General features: G+C 42.7%; 1 protein-coding gene across 3 annotated transcripts in view; it reads left to right on the top strand.

Annotated features, from left to right (window-relative positions):
• Positions 1 to 16,132, top strand: part of TEX26 (testis expressed 26) — a 49,651-nt gene that overhangs the window by 232 nt on the left and 33,287 nt on the right. For 2 of the 3 annotated variants that reach the window (XM_077745427.1, XM_077745429.1), the window contains exons 2-4: positions 66 to 155; positions 4,730 to 4,811; positions 10,967 to 11,132. In XM_077745427.1, the coding sequence (XP_077601553.1) occupies positions 66 to 155; positions 4,730 to 4,811; positions 10,967 to 11,132 (338 nt within the window). The remainder of the gene's footprint in view (positions 1 to 65; positions 156 to 4,729; positions 4,812 to 10,966; positions 11,133 to 16,132) is intronic. The other variant, XM_077745430.1, reaches the window with a different exon arrangement.

Here is a 16,132-nt window from a genome sequence, read left to right as displayed (position 1 = left end):
GAATGAGATGTTCATGACCTTGCCCTCGGTCACAGTTTTGCCCAACCTCTCCCTAAACCTCTCAGGTGCTTTCAAACACCCCCACGAAGTGCCTAGGAGGGGACAGGAAAAAGGAGGGAATGGCGCCTTTCCAGGATACCAAAGTCAAAGACAAGGTACGGATGTCAGACCCTCTGAAGACAGCAGATCTAGCGGAGACCTGACCCCCGTGCAGGTCTGGGGAACAGCACAGAAAGCGGGACGGTGCCCAACGCAGGGAAGCGACCTGCAAGTAGATGTGCATAGTAGAGGCGGCATAACCCCTACGTGATTGTACGTGAGGCTGGCAGCTAGGCATTTACCTACCGTTTGTAGGTAACCTTTGCTGATTTTTCTTTCAAAGTGTTTCAGCATTGAACCGAGGTAGAGCTTTTAATGCTAATTGTGCATGCAAATACAGCAGGTTTACAAAGTCAGTTTTCTGTGTCAGTGGAGGGAGAGCCACTCTAGCTGCATGCTGGTGGTATGATGACCGTGACTGTGCTCCTTCCTGGCCTTCCTTGTGGCCATAATAACCTGCCGCAGCCACCTAGCTGGGTAATTGTGGATCCGTGGTGGCTTGAGAGCAGTGGGAACTGTTGAACAGCACATTCCCTAGGATTGTAGACCCACTAGAATGAATGAAACCCGTATCTTCATTCCATTCCACTCATCCCTTTGTAAATTAAGGATAGGAAATGAAAATACCTAATCTGTAAAAAAATTGAAAATATTCTGTTTCTATAGGATGACAAGGGAAAAAAAAAGAGAGACAGGAGGGAGAATCTTCTCCCCCAGGATTACCCCACCGCACTCCTTTTGAATCTCCTCTCTTTCTGGCCACTTGTTTTGGTTTCTTTCACTGTCTCCTCTCCCCCTTCTAGTCTGGGGAATGCGGGAGTCCTCCAAGATTCTATCCTCCTTGCCTCACATCCTGTGAGCTGGCTATGTCCTGCCAAGAGCTTCAAGTCTACAGAAATGTGCCAATGGCACTCTAATCTTACTTCTCACTCGAATGCTTCTCCTAATTTTCAAACCAAAGTATGCAATTGTCTACCAGATAGTTCCATTTTGGGTGTCACAGAAGGGCCTCTATCTAACATGTAGAAAATGACACTCTTTGTCCAGTAGCCTTTGCGAGCTCAGTTACGAGGGTGCCGGCTGCTCAGGGTACAAGGGAGGGCAGCTTTGCTGACACCTCAATTTGATCACTAGGACTCATCGATTCTGCCCCCCAAGTTCCCCTTCCCATGGGGGAGTTTGATTCTTCACTCCCAGTTTTGGGCTCTAATAGGCACTCTGTCACTCTATCTTCCACTGCTGGAAGTGTCACGCTCCAAAAGGTGGGGGACTGATGTGTCACACTGCCTAGATTTGGTCCAAAAATAAGATGAGAGGTTGACAATGACTACCACAGGCTACTTGCTATTGAACTATTACTATATATGGTCTTGTAAGGGCAGTTATCAGTTTGAAGGACGGCCATAAATAACCACGAACCAGTGGCTTGAAACCAAGGAGATTTGTTCTGTCACGTTCTGGAGGCCTGAAGCCCCAAATCAAACTGCCCTGGTACCTCTGGGGCAGAATCCTTCCTTGCCTCTTATATTTTCTGGGGCCTCTTCTTGTTGGCATTCTTGACTGGTGGCCTCCTCATTGCAGTGTGTGCCTCCACGGTCACATCGCCTCCTCTTCTGTGTTGAGTTTCCCTCCCATAAGGATGATGAAATTGCATTTAGGGCCCACTGATAATCCAGCACAATCTCCTCATCTCAGGATCCTTAACTGCATCTGCACAGGCCCTTTATCCTTATGTGTTTACCATTCATGGGTTCTGGGGATTGTCTGATGTGGACAAATCTTTTGGGTCCCAGTTCAGCCTATTTTAAATGCTAGAATTCACTGGTGCCTTTCATCCTCCTGACAACAGGACACACTTTGAATTACCAGGTACCATCCATACTTGCCCATCTAGTAGGTTATTGTGAGGATAAAACAAGATTGCATAGTTTGTGAAGTGTAATATAATATGCACATGTTCGTTACTATTTTATAATATTTTCAAAACCTCATAATCAATTTTCCTAATTGTGAATTCTTCCGGGAGCAGTTGGTTCAAGGGGACAGCAAGGCAAACAAGGCTTCACTGGCCTGTCATTGGCCACTTCTTCCCCTGCTATACTCACATCGGGCCACTTGCCGTGTCTCAGCCTTTTCACACCTCATGCTGCTTCCCCTGAAGAACGCTTCACTCCGTGTCCTCCTATAATCCCTGTCAAACTCCTACTTTAAGTCCCGGCTCAGATGCCACCTATTCTAGGAAGTCCCTCCGGGATCCACCCTTGATGCCCCTTCTGTCATCCAACCAGAAAGACTTGCACCTTCCCCGGGGCTCTCCTGACACGCAACACGGCACTGCACTTACAAGTGCTCGTTGGATTTTGTTCTCTCCTCTATTCACCTGTGAGGTCCCCAAGCCCAGGACAGGGTCTCTAAGGCCTAGGGCCTATGGTCTCCATGGTCCATGGAAGGAATTCAAGACTTGACCGTAGAATGAACAGAAAATGAGAGATGGTAGAAACAGGAAGACAGAATCCTGGGAGAGGTAGACACGGAGTTAGAGGGAAAGACACTGAGATACTTACCAAGAACAAGCATAAAAGAAAGCAATGGCTTCCAAACCTGCGCTTGGAAACTGGTTTTTAGAATATCTGGCTGATAGATTTTTAAGTTACTGCTGCTGTTAATGAAGAGGATTAATTCTAGTAACATTTTACTTCCAGGAGCTTTGTCAGTGGAAATAAAAAGCATAGACACAGACCTGAGATAAAGACTTTTAGTAAGAAAAATTGTTAAACACAAAGAATTGAAGAAAGATGTCCTGGAAATTGAATGCACATCTCATCATTCTGGTCATCCAGGCGGGTTAGAATTAGGGAGAGGGGGGTCCGCTCTGTTTCAGGTCCTAGAGGCAGCCAGGCATGGCCTCTCCTGCGCCCAATGCTTTCTGGAATAGGATCTTAGCGACAGAAGCTGCCAGTACCCACTGTCCCCAGAAGGAGAAAAGGCCACAGACAGCGACACCCAGAGACGTTCCTGATTTGCCCATGTAACCGATTGGGAGAGGTTACCCTGGCGCAGTGTGGCCAGGGTTGTTGAGGCATATTTGGGTTTAACAGGAAATTGGTCTGGCCTGGGTCAGTGTTGTTGCTTTAGGCAAAAGGGGGAAATGGTGTGTGGTCTCTGTGCAGAGGGTCCTTCCTGAGCGCCGCAAGAGTCACACTCCGAGGTTCAAATCAGGTTACACGGAGTTTCTTTTAAGAGCAGCACTGCCTACCAATTTCTTCCCACTTACTTGTCCATACTTGGAACTCCCTGAACAAAGAACATTTAATTCTGCAGTTGGAACAAAATGCTTTGAAGCACGAAGTGACTCCCACTAAAGCGGCGGTATCAGAGAATGATGTCATTTCTCAGAACCTGTGTAAACAGAGGCATGAAGTGCAGCCGGTGGGGGTGGGAGGGGCTCAGGCTTTTGTTAAGTACAGGGGGGTCTCAAGCCGTGGCAGGGAAGTGGAGAAACAGTCACGGAGGAGTAGGTTCAGCTGCCTGGCTGCCCCCAAAGGGCCTGTTAAATTAGAAACAAGACCTGCTTGGGAGATGGGAGATGAAGGGGGAGAAGTACAGAGGCAGCAGAAATTAAAAGTTCCCTCGGGGCCGTATAGGCTGGGCAGTGCATATAGATGGGAAGGCTATTTGGAAACTTAAGACATATTTGAGAAAAATATAGCAGTTTTTTCCAGCCTGCTTTCTGGCAGGAGGGCTTTCCTCCTTCCTGTGGCCCCTTCCTCCGTCCTCACTAACTGCTCTTCTCGTCTCTCCCCCAACCTTTTGATGTTGGGGTGTCCCAGGCTTCAGCCTTTGAGCTGGTCTCCTCCATCAATACTCCCTCTTTCTTTGATTCCACCTGCTCTTGCAGATTTAAATAACATCTATGGGGCAGAATCCTCCACAGTTGTGGCAGAGAATGCATCAGAGCTGCCCCAGATGACCCTGTTCAGTGACAGACAGAAGAAAAGGTCACTTTGTGAATTATGAGTCCATTTTTGTAAAACAAGATGGTGGAAACTAAAACCCAGTATGTCAGCGTCCTTATATATGTATATATAAATCTCTGTATCATTGTACCAGCAGATGTAAAAGCATGGAAAGGAACCAGCGTAATTGTTAACATCGGCTGGGAGGAGGGCTGAGAAGGGTGACAACGAGTAGAGAGAGGAGGGAGGAAGGAGAAGGTGCTCAGGATAAAACCAGACATGTTAAACTATGAGCCCCTTTGTGCAAAATCATTTCATGTGCACATAGGTTTCTCCAATAGGATGCGTGAGAAGTTGGTCACTACAGTCAAAGGGAGCATCTTGAGGTGATAGAACCTCAGTCGAACTTTCTGTTTTATATTTTTATGCATTGCTCGACCTCTTTAAAATAGCATGTACGAATCCTCAAGAAAAACAATGGACCTACTTTTATTTAGGGAAGAACTCAAATAATTCAACTGAGCTTCCCTTCTTTCCTAAAAGAGGCTACAAGTTGGCCTTTATTCCTTTAGACTTTAAATTACTATCCCCAATTTTTCTCCTGAAAAATTATTTTAATCATTAATACAACATATGATGGGAATATTCTAACTGTTTTGTCATCCTTTTGCCAGGCGAGGTCACCTGGGATCCCTATGCCACCACCATGAGGACTGCATTCATGCCCAAGAAGGGATCGGTGCCGGTTTTAATTCGGTAGGTCCCGATTAGTGTCAGGCTGATGTGATGTACACACCTTCATCTGTTCACCTACATCCTATTCTTCTGAGTCCAAGACCAATAGAAAGAGTAATCAGAGAAGGCTTAGAGAAGTGCACTCAGGTAGAACCATTTGCATGCCCAGTGCTCCTCCAGGCACCAGACAGACCAACCCCCTTCAGACCTATCCAAACCTCCTTCAGGAAGACTAAGGAAAGGAACACATGGATCCTTCATTAACTCACTGTGGGTCATGCTTCACAATAGAGCCAGTATATAGGTTAACAGAACTGTGCTACTTAGACATGGAGCATGCATTGAATTCATTACCTGGTATAGAGTAGGCAGACCATGACAATTCAATAACTGGATGAATGAGGAATTGTTAGCACTTCTATCACCAACACTAGTCTTGGAAGCTGGAAGGCCATAACCCACTTACCCTTACCTTTGCTCCTCCACTTACTGCTTCATAAATTGGCTTTCAGCATCTCCATTTCCACCTGAATTGAGGGTGGTGGGGATTTCTGTCTATCAGCAGCCTCTTTAAACTCATTGGTGGGTGGGTGAGAGCGGGATCAGGAAATGCTGGGAGCCGCACTGCCCTCGCTGGATGACAGTCACAGCGAGGAAATGGTAGCGTTTGCACAGCTCCTGCCGTGAGAAACGAAAACTGTTATCTCCTTCTGCTATGCTGGCTCATGCTGGAAATGAGGCTGCTGGTATTGACCAGGCCTCACAATATTCCAGATCAGACTGATATTCCCCACACAAATTGTTCATAAGGAAAAGCGTATTCCTGCCTTTTCCAAAGAGATTTCAGATGAAAATATTGTGGATGATTGTTGAAAGACTCTTCCTATGGGCCTTGCAGATCCAAGACTTACATAATAAAGGGGGCTAAGAATACGAGTTACAATTGAGTCTGGCCCTGAGACAAAGAGCCTAATTTAGAGTTAAGGACAGATATCCACCCCCAGCCACTTGTTTCTGCTTGGAGCATTTTCTGGCCTTGAATATGCTGATTGCTCCCTGTGAAGGAACCTATTGAGGAACTTCTTCTTTTGTGATTATGGGAGCAAAGGTGTTTCCTGAAAGACCTGTTTTTCTTGATACTTCCACCTTAAACAAACAAGCTATTGACCCCTGCCCACAAAGAAGTAACTTCACCCTTTTTATGTTAAAAACGTTGTCTGATGTGCTAACGATACCTTCCTTCCCCATAGGATAAGCATCTAAATCACCTACCTCAATCACTATTGATAAAGGTTATGCAGGAATCTTCTACAAATCTATGTTCTGGGAAATTCTTACTTATCAAAGAAGTTTGTCATCAGAAATCATTGTCTAAGGCAAATGCCACTTCTGTGCCATCTCCTAAACAATTATAAAATAAAGTTGAGCCCCAGTCAGAGCGGAGATGCCTGCTTGGTGACCAGAAAGAATCTCAGGGCTCTCTTATCCCTCCCTTGCGGACACCGTCCATCCTTCAGGGACCCCTGGACCCAGCCGGAGCCGGTCTCCAACAAGGAAAGCCTTGTTATCATTCATTGCCTCAGGGGTGGGGGGGCAACCAGCATGGAGAAACTTCACTTCCCTGTGTTGACTATGAATTGTTTCCAATAAAGAGGATCCTTTCACCTTAAAAGTTCAAGTTGCTGAGAAGTCAAATGGACTATGGGCTAGAGTCAAGCGGACTGTGGGCTAAAGTCAGGCAGATATGGGCTCCCACCTCCCCTCCCTGCTCTACCCCTTTCTATCTCTCCTCTCTTTGCCAGGTAACAAGCTGTTTGTGACTCAGCTTTATGGTTGGCGAAGTGGGAATGGTGATCCCTGCCTCAGGTGGTTTTTCTGATGACAGAATGAAGCACTAGTACAGTGACCAGCATGGAGAAGCTACTCAAAATTTTTNAAATTTTTCTTTAATTTCCCCCCCCCCCCCCCTGCCACCCCAGCATAATATCTGATAGACTTTCACAAACTATAGGGTTGCAAAACTCCTGATAATATGAGTTACTGGCTATCCCACTGAGTTCCATTATGTCCCCTAACTGGGAGATTTATCATCTGATGGTAATTATCTTGCTAGCTTCCCCGACAGTAACAGTTGTCTGAAGAAGAAACATTCGGGATAAGAGCCAAAAACAAATGGGTACTAATGGAGTCTAGGTCAGTGGTCTTCAAATTCGCATATTTTTAAAGTTCACAGAAAAGTTTTCATCATAAATTAAAATAATTGCAAAAGATAAAATGTATAGCCCATCCTAGACATTGACATTTTATACTGAAACTATTAAGTCATTAAAAAATATAGCCAATGAGTAATCTAAACACCTTAGCAAATTGATATTTGCTATGATCTTTTTAAAGGGGCACCTGGGTGGCTTAGTCGGTTAAGCATCCGACTTTCGCTTAGGTCATGATCTCGCGGTTCGTGGGTTCGAGCCCCTCGTCGGGCTCTGTGCTGACTGCCAGCTCGGAGCCTGGAGCCTGTTTCAGTCTGTAACTCCCTCTCTCTCTGACCCTCCCCTGCTCGCACTGTCTCTCTCTCTCTCTCCTAGAAATAAATAAAACATTAAAAAAAATTTTTAAAAATCCACAAGACAGTAGACAATTTATTTCATTCCTTTTGTTTCTTGAACTTTTATCCCTCTCCACTTCCTCCATAGAATTTTACCCTGCTATGTTTTATGTTTGAAAACAATTTATTGATCACTCCATTATACTTCTTTGAAACTATTTTAGTATATTAATTGAAATTAATTTTTAAACATATTATATGACCCTAGGTATTGAGTTATAGCTATTATTTTTAGTAAACAATTGCTCAAAGCAATGAATACATTACCAATGTTAATAGTCACTAAACACAGAAAGCAACTTTTTTGGAATTGTATCTTAATGAGATGAAAGTGACTGTTCTGTTTGCAATTAGTTTATGTATCCTGTTTGAAGTGTTACTATTTTTGGAGTAGACTGTGTTCAGCACCAATTTTTTTTTCTGCTTCTGGTGTTTATTTCTCTATTTAGATATGCTAATGGCAGTCTTGTTCACATGAGTATGTAGCTGTGAATGAAAGGAGTTGAGTGTAGCATTGACATTTGAGACTTTGAGCTCTTTCTCAGTTACATGCCGAAACTTACAAGGTGATATTTTAATGACTGAGCAGCTGACGACATGGTTGGGAAGTCCTTGAATTTTTTTTATTGAGAGCATATAATTAGATGATATTTCATTCAGTTACTGAGTTTTTCCCTATCTCATGTTTTGAGAAGTATCCTGAAAAGCTACGTCTTAACAAATGGCTATTTTTCCCCCAGTTTTATTGAGGAGTAATTAACATGCATCACTGTATAACTTTAAGCCGCACGGCGTGCCATGGGGTGATGGTTTGGCTTCCATACATTGTGAAATGATTACCACAACAGATTCAGTTAACATCCATCTTCTCTTATAGACACAAATCAAACATTTACTATGCATTTAATGAAAGAGAAACTTCTATATGCTGAAAATTAACTGGTCTGGCCAGGCAGCCTATATTTCCATGTATTGTTAAATATTTTACAATGTAGAATAAAATGAAGGCTGGCTGTTTCGGATTAAATATTTCATTATATGTTTGGATTAAAAAAACATAAGACTTAAGTACCTGTTGAATGATGGAAATCTGAAGGAAAAGATAACAAAATTCTTATGTACCAGCATTATCCAGTGAATCCTTAAGAATTTGTTCGTCTCAGAAAAGATTCCAGTTGTGTTTAAATGAATCACAATTGGCCCCTCCTGTACTGCTTCACCTGCTCCGAGATGCTTTTCTTTCTAGCTAATGACATGTCTTTGGGATTTTTTTTAAAACCTGAAAAAATGTTTAAATATGTGGGGGAAAAGAACCATTCAAAGCACTCTATAGTCTCTGCTCTCTCCTCAGAGGCTTCTCCCTAAAGGACAAAGGTTTTGTAACTATTAGGAAATGAGAAACTAGACACGGCTCTCAGTCAGAGCCGTGTGCCATGTACCTAAATCCAGAAGACCTACACACAGGACATTTGCCTTGGTTAGAGCACCCCCCCACCCTTTCAGAAATACTCGTGAGCCCAAAGTAAGGGCGTGGAATTTGGAGTACAAGGTGGCTTCCTTGGAACCAGTGTAAACTAAGTTTCTCTTGATGACACACCGCTCTCACTGCTGGAGGCTTATACCCAGAGGCGTATTGCACCTTCCTAAAATCCTGCCATGACACCGGGAAGCTAGAAAGGTGTGGGACAGGAGCACTTGGGTAGATATGCAGGTTTGCTTTCAGGCAGAGACTTGTTAAGGAAGAGTATACTGGGAGATGGAGATCTGAAAATCACCTCCTTTAAAGCCATTTGTGCCGTGTTGCCTTTGGAAAATCTTCATGTATCTTTGGTTCCTTCAGTTTGATTTAGGCCCTCCATGATTTAAGTCCTCCATGAGTCTGAACATCTGAATAACAAGTAAACTAGTTTATCATCCAGATGTGTCCCACTTTCTAGATGTTGGTGGTTTCTTATTGATAATACTTGAATTGATCCCAATCTTCTTTTTTTAAAAGGCCAATATGAAACATTTTAGACATACCCAAAAGAACAAACAATGAATCCCCAGCCATTATCTAGCTATAAGAATCAACACACGGACACTTCTTTAAAAACTTTTTTTAAATGTTTGTTTATTTTTTTTTATTTTTTTTTTAAGGTTCTTATTTATTTCTAGAAGAGAGAGAGAGACAGCGTGAGCAGGGGAGGGTCAGAGAGAGAGGGAGTCACAGACTGAAACAGGCTCCAGGCTCTGAGCTGGCAGTCAGCACAGAGCCCGACGCGGGGCCCGAACTCACGAACCGTGAGATCATGACCTAAGCGAAAGTCGGACGCTTAACCGACTAAGCCACCCAGGCGCCCCATTAAATGTTTGTTTATTTTTGAGAGAGAGAGAGAAGACACATGAGCGGGGGAGGGGCAGAGAGAGAGGGAGACACAGAATCAGAAGCAGGCTCCAGGCTCTGAGCTGTCAGCACAGAGCCTGATGCAGGGCTCGAACCCACGAATTGTGAGATCATCACCTGAGCCGAAGATGGACACTTAACTAATTGAACTACCCAGGTGCCCCAGACAAATGGACACTTATTATGTGTACCTTCCACCCAGCCTTCCCACTGGATGATGTTGAAACAAATCCCAGCATTCTATTATTTTACTTCTGAGTATTATTTTTATGTATCTAAAAGATAAGGACTCTTTAAAAATACGCTACAATACCATTGTCTCAGCTAAAAAGTAATTCCTTAATATCAAATGGCCAATCAGCAATCAAATTTCCCCCTAATGTCTCATAATTAAAAAAATAACAAGTTGGTTAGAAATTAAGTTATTTATTTATAAGCCATTGCACTTGGTTATTATGTTTTTCAACCTCGTTTAATCTATATAGGTTCCTTTTTTTCCCTGAGAATTTCATTGTTGAAGAAACGGCTCTGGATTTTCCTGATTTCATCTCCACTGTGTTATTTAAAATACTCCTCTTTTTATGCATTTCCTATAATCTAATATACCAAAGACTTCATCTCATTCAAGCTGGGTATTTTGACAAAAATATTGAGTAGGTGTCGTGTATATCCATCTAGGAAACATGATAGCTGGTGAACCCTCTTCTTGAACTATGAGGACAAACTGCTGACCATTGCCTGGATGCATGGTTTCATTACAGCCTTGCAAACCAGGGAATTCTCAGTTCTTACATATCTTCCTTTTATTAACCAGAAGGAGTACTTCCATAGAGAGAAACATTTCTTTAGCAAGTATTTGATTACACTGAAGTACTGTTCATATAGGAGAGTCCCCAGCTCTTTAAAAAATTTTTAATTAAAAAAATTTATCAATTTCAGATTGTTGCTCTTCTAAATCCCATTTTAAGCCTCCAGTACTATTGTGAAGAGCCATCCTAAGATATGGGATTGTTTCTTTTCAGGGGAATCTGGAAATAAAATTATTTCTGGCATCGTCTTGCTTGAGCCAGCCAATCTTTAAAAAAAAAAAAAAAACATGTAATAAGGAAAATTATTTGACCTGTGCATTGCTGTGAAAGTTGGCATTTAATCCCTTATTCTGATTTCCACTGTCTTTTCTTGTAGTCAAAAGAGTATCAGAAGACTGGGATATACCTATTCACTTAGTGACCCTCTGCTTAATCAGACACAGTACAATGATGAGTATGTTTGGAAATCATGTTCTAAAGAAGATTGGATCAAAACTAGGACTGCAAGAGGAATCAGGAGCCAAAACTATCACCCCAGTCAAGTAAGATAATATCTACATATCTGTTGAATTTCATGCTGTATCAGTAATCCATAAGGACAAGAGTTTGAATATTTCCAAAGGTCCTTCATCTACAGTTATGGTCTTTTTTATACTATTTCCCCCCTACCTTCTTACATTTATAACTACTTCTCCCTTATCCCTCCAAGTTTAAAAAAATTTTTGCTGGAGGCCGGCTCCAGCAGGTCCAGGGGTACCTGAAGGATGGACGGTATCGGCAAGAGGGAGAGTGAGAGAGCCCTGAGATTCTTTCTGATCACCAGGCAGGCATCTCTGTCCTGTCGGTTTTGGTGTCTTTATTTAAAGGTTCAACAACAACATGAGATCAGAAAAGAGAATTTTTACAATGGGAAGCTCTTTGTGATAAGATACTTTGAAAAGTGTACAAGAACAAGTTTTTCAGAAATATTCTTGCAGAATTACCCCAATCATAGTGAGGTTGAGTAAATCTTACAACTAAGGAAATAACAGGATGTTCTTAGTGAAAAACAGGATGACATACATATTTGTTCTAAGTTAATAACGCTAGGATTAGGATATAGGTTAAATTGTATATAGATAGGCTAGGAGTCATTCTGTCTGGCTCTCAAGAGGATGAATGCTTTTGAACTGGTTAATAAGTTGTTTCTGGAAACCTTTTTGACTTGATGCTGAATGTGTGAATACGATGAAGGCCCTAAAGTGTCAGCCTTTGTCTTTGGGTTATGTTTTAGCTCCTCTTATCTATCCTCATCCCAGCCGCCAGTGCAAGGGAGGATGTTTGCAGAAAGTAGGCCTTGGGGAAGGGACTGTCATACATCACCAGTTAGAAAAGGTGTAAGTATTAACTTAAGTTCTGCCCTTACCTGTTCCTTAACTCTAAATTAGGCTCTTTGTCTCAGGGCCAGGCTCAATGGTAACTCTTGTGTTCTTAACCCCCTTTATTATCTAAGTCTTGGATCTGCAAGGACCATAGGAAGAGCCTTTTGACCATCATCCACAGTGCTTTCATCTAAAAGCAGGAATATGCTTTTCCTTATGAGGTATCTGTGTTCAGAATACTGGTCTGATATGGCATATTGTGAGGCCTGGTCAATACCAGCAGGCTTATTTCCAACATGAGCCAGTGGTAGCAGAAAGAGATATCAGTTTTCATTTCTCATGGCAGGAGCTGTGCAAACACTGCCATTTCCTTCTTGTGACTGTCATCCAGTGAGGCCAGTGCGGCTCCCAGCAAATATTTTTTTTTTTAATTTAGCGGCACCTGGATGGCTTAGTTGGTTGAGCATCTGGCTTCAGCTCAGGCCATGATCTCATGGTTTGTGAATTCAAGCCCCATGTCGGGCTCTGTGCTGACAGCTCAGAGCCTGGAGCCTGCTTTGGGTTCTGTGTCTCCCTCTCTCTCTTCCCCTCTCCCACTTGCACTCTGTCTCTCTCTGTCTCTCAAAAATGAATAAATGTTGAAAAAATTGTTTTTTAATTAAAAGGTTTTCTTAAAAAAATGGAAATGAATTCACAGGGTATAACATTAACCATTTAAAAATGAACAATTCATCGTCAATACATTCATAATGTTTTGCAACTACCACCTTTATCTCATTCCAAAACATTTTCATCATCTCAAAAGGAAACCCCCTACCCATTAAGAAATTAATTCCTGGGGCGCTTGGGTGGCTAGATCAGTTAAGCATCTGATTCTTGATTTTGGCTCAGGTCATGATCTTATGGTTCCTGAGATTAAGCCCCTGTCAGGCTCTGCGCTGACAGACTGGAGCCTGCTTGAGATTCTCTCCCCCGACCCCTGCCCCTCCCCTGCTTGTGTTCTTTCTCTCTCTCTCTCTTAAAATACATAAACATTTATTTATTTTTTTAAATAGTTTATTGTCAAGTTGGTTAAAATACATAAACATTTAAAATAAACAAAATTACTTCCTGTTTCCCTCTTCCCTATCCTCTGGTAATTAACAATCTACTTTCTATCTCTGTGGATGGCATATTCTGGATACTTTTTATTGAGAATCATACAGTGTGTGATGTTTTGTGTCTGCCTTCTTCACTTAGTGTGAAGCCTTTCAATGTTCATCCACACTGTAGCATCTATCAATACTTCATTCCTTTTAATGGTTCCCTTTTATGGTTGAATAGTATTATATTGTATGAGTGTATCACAGTTTGTTCATTCATTTAGCCATTGGTGGACATTTGGGTTGTTTACACTCATAAATATTTGTGTTAAGTATTATGTGTCCCCAAACTAACAGATCTTTTGTCATTTTGTTTACTCCATCTAGAATCCCTTCTTCTGTCCACCAAGGACATTCATTCACTAAGACTCAGCTTAGAGAGAGCTATCTCTCATTCCCTTCTCCTATAGATGGAAATGACTGGCCCTCCCTCTGTCTTCTTGGCACTGTCTTCTCTTCTGTCACCATAAAAGGCAATGCTCAATTGTAGTAAAGGGTTTCATTTATTTGGCTGCCCCCTGGAATGGGGCCCACCAGGGTGCATTCAATAGGTTATAAGGTGGCGGAATGGGCAGGATTTTGATGACTGAAGAATATAAATGACAAGGAAGAGGAAAGAATGATGTTTCTGGTTTTGAGTTGGAAGGCTGGGTGGACACTTCTGCTGTTTACGGAGCTGGCACGGGTGAGGATCAGGTTTGGTGGAAAAGGGCATAGAGGAAATGTGAATTCAGTTGAATACATGTTGGTTGAAACTATGTCCAACAGGCAGTTGAATATTTAGGTCTGGAGTTCTTGTGGAAGAGGTGAGCTAAAGAGGTAGATTTGGGAGTCATTAGAACATACACACATACCCCATTTAACACACACCCCATTTCCTCCTGGAACCCATTCATTGTAATGAATTAACCTCTCAAATATTTGCCTTAAGATTTTAAAATTAATATAAAGCAGGCAGTTACAATATTATACTGTGTATGTATACATATACACACAAAGCATTTATTTTTTTTAGGTGTTATTGATGGTTCCCAGCCAATGAGAGTTAGAGTGGTAGGTTGTCCTGGGCACTCTTAACCAATAAGCAGTAATGGGGCAGACTGCCCTGTGTGCTTTCAACCAGTGAGCGTTTCACACCCAGTGTAATCTCCCACCCCCAGCTGTCAGTCCTCTTACAATTGACCTGATTGAGGGTGTGCTGCATTATTTACTATGCTGAGACCTCTCGATCCGATCAGTCTGCTACTTATTTGTTTCTGTTGAACAGTTGTGACTGTGGCTCAGGACCTAAACTAGGATGAGACTAGCAAGGTGATCCCTCTCTGCTCACAGAGAGGATCTGCCGCCAAAAGCAATTACTCTGGGAGTTAGAATGCAGATGGGTGGATTGGAGCTCCTTCAAGGAAAGGGTGGTGGGAAACAAGGGCCTGACGATATATTGGCAGCAATTATGATACATCCAGGTGTGGGCAATGAGGCAGAAAATGGGCTGGAGGTGGGTCAGGGTTTGTCTAGTAACCACAGGACCCTGCAGCTGATCCTGTTGGCTGGCCCCTCTTGTTGGCAGGGCTTGCGTGGGTAGAGGGGCACAGTGATGGACCAGCATTACCCGATGAACAAGTGGAGCCTAAAGATATGTACACTGATGAAGCCCTGGGGAATCCTCAGGTTTGAGGTGCAGGTCAAAGAAAGAAGCCATAAATGGAGACAAAGGAGCAGCCCCAGAGGAAAGCCTGAAAGATGTGATATCTTAAATGCCTGGCAAAGAGATACAAGAGAGAGCCATCACCCTGTAAATGATCTCTGCTATCTATGGAGTGTCCCACCAGAGGTCACTTGTGACTGCAGTTCCCATTCAGGGTATTGGAAAAAAACCATTTACCTGGGTTTAGCAATGACCTCAGGGCAAAGCCCTCAGGCAGTGGATGGTCATGCGGGCTATCTTTTATTCATTCATTTAAGCAACCAGTATTTCTGGAGGGCCTAGTATGTGTCAGGCACTCTTCTGGGCCTGGGGATGTAACTGACCGAAACAAGAAAAAAACCCTATCTTTGTGGAACTTAAACTTTAGTAGGGGGAGACGGATAACTGATGACAAATATAACACTCAGGCAAGCTGTAATGCACCATAAAAGTTTAGAAAGTGATAGTTCTATGGAAAAAAAAAAACTGATCAGGGTAAGGGGGGGTCCAGAGTGGAGTGGGTGGGAAAAGGTTTGCAATTTTACGTGTGATAATTTAGGGGAGGTGTCATTTAGATGGTGACATTCAAATTAAGATTTGAGTGAGGTGAGAGAAAAAGTCACCTCTGATATCTGGGATGAGAACTTCTCATGCTTTCAAAGGCAGAGCCTTGAGGGAGGGGCGTGTCTGAGGTTTATGGAATTGAAAGGCAATTCAGGAGGCTGGAGAGAAGAAGGAGGAAGTAAGGACGGAAAACAAAGGGGAGGAGCATTGGGAGGGGGTGAGGGGTAGATGTGTGCCGAGGTCTGGGGATTAAATTGTGTAGAGCATTATAGGCCATTGCAGACTATGACTATTAATCTGAAATAAGGAGCCACTGCAGGGTTTTGAGAAGAGACGGTTATATGATTATGCTCTAATGGGTCACCTGGCCAAGAGTAGACTATAAGAGAGTAAAGGTAGAAGCCAAGATACTGGTTAAGAGGCTATTGGCAATAATCCAGGAGAAAAACGATGATGTCTCAGACTAGGGTGTTAAGTGTGTTGGAAGAAATGGTCAGATTCTAAATATATTTCATAGATAAATAAGATTTCCTGATGTAAAGAATGTGGGATGTGAAGCACAGAGATGGGCCAAAAATGATTCCAGGGATTTAGATCTGAACAGTGGCAAGGATAGAATGGCCACTAACTGAAAGGTAGACTATTCAAGACTTCGGGGGACACTCAGGGGTTCAGTTGTGAGAATGTGAAATTAGAAGTGTTTTAGTAAGCTTCCACTGGAAATCTACAGAAGGATGTTGAGCTATAGGGATCTGAGTTGAGGGAGAGGCTGAAGCCAGAGATAAATTGGA

Source organism: Crocuta crocuta, unplaced genomic scaffold, assembly GCF_008692635.1.
Source record: "Crocuta crocuta isolate KB4526 unplaced genomic scaffold, BGI_CrCroc_1.0 scaffold258, whole genome shotgun sequence".
Lineage (NCBI taxonomy): Eukaryota > Metazoa > Chordata > Mammalia > Carnivora > Hyaenidae > Crocuta > Crocuta crocuta.
The sequence above is the reverse complement of the archived record's forward strand: the minus strand, read 5'-3'. Positions and strand labels throughout refer to the sequence as shown.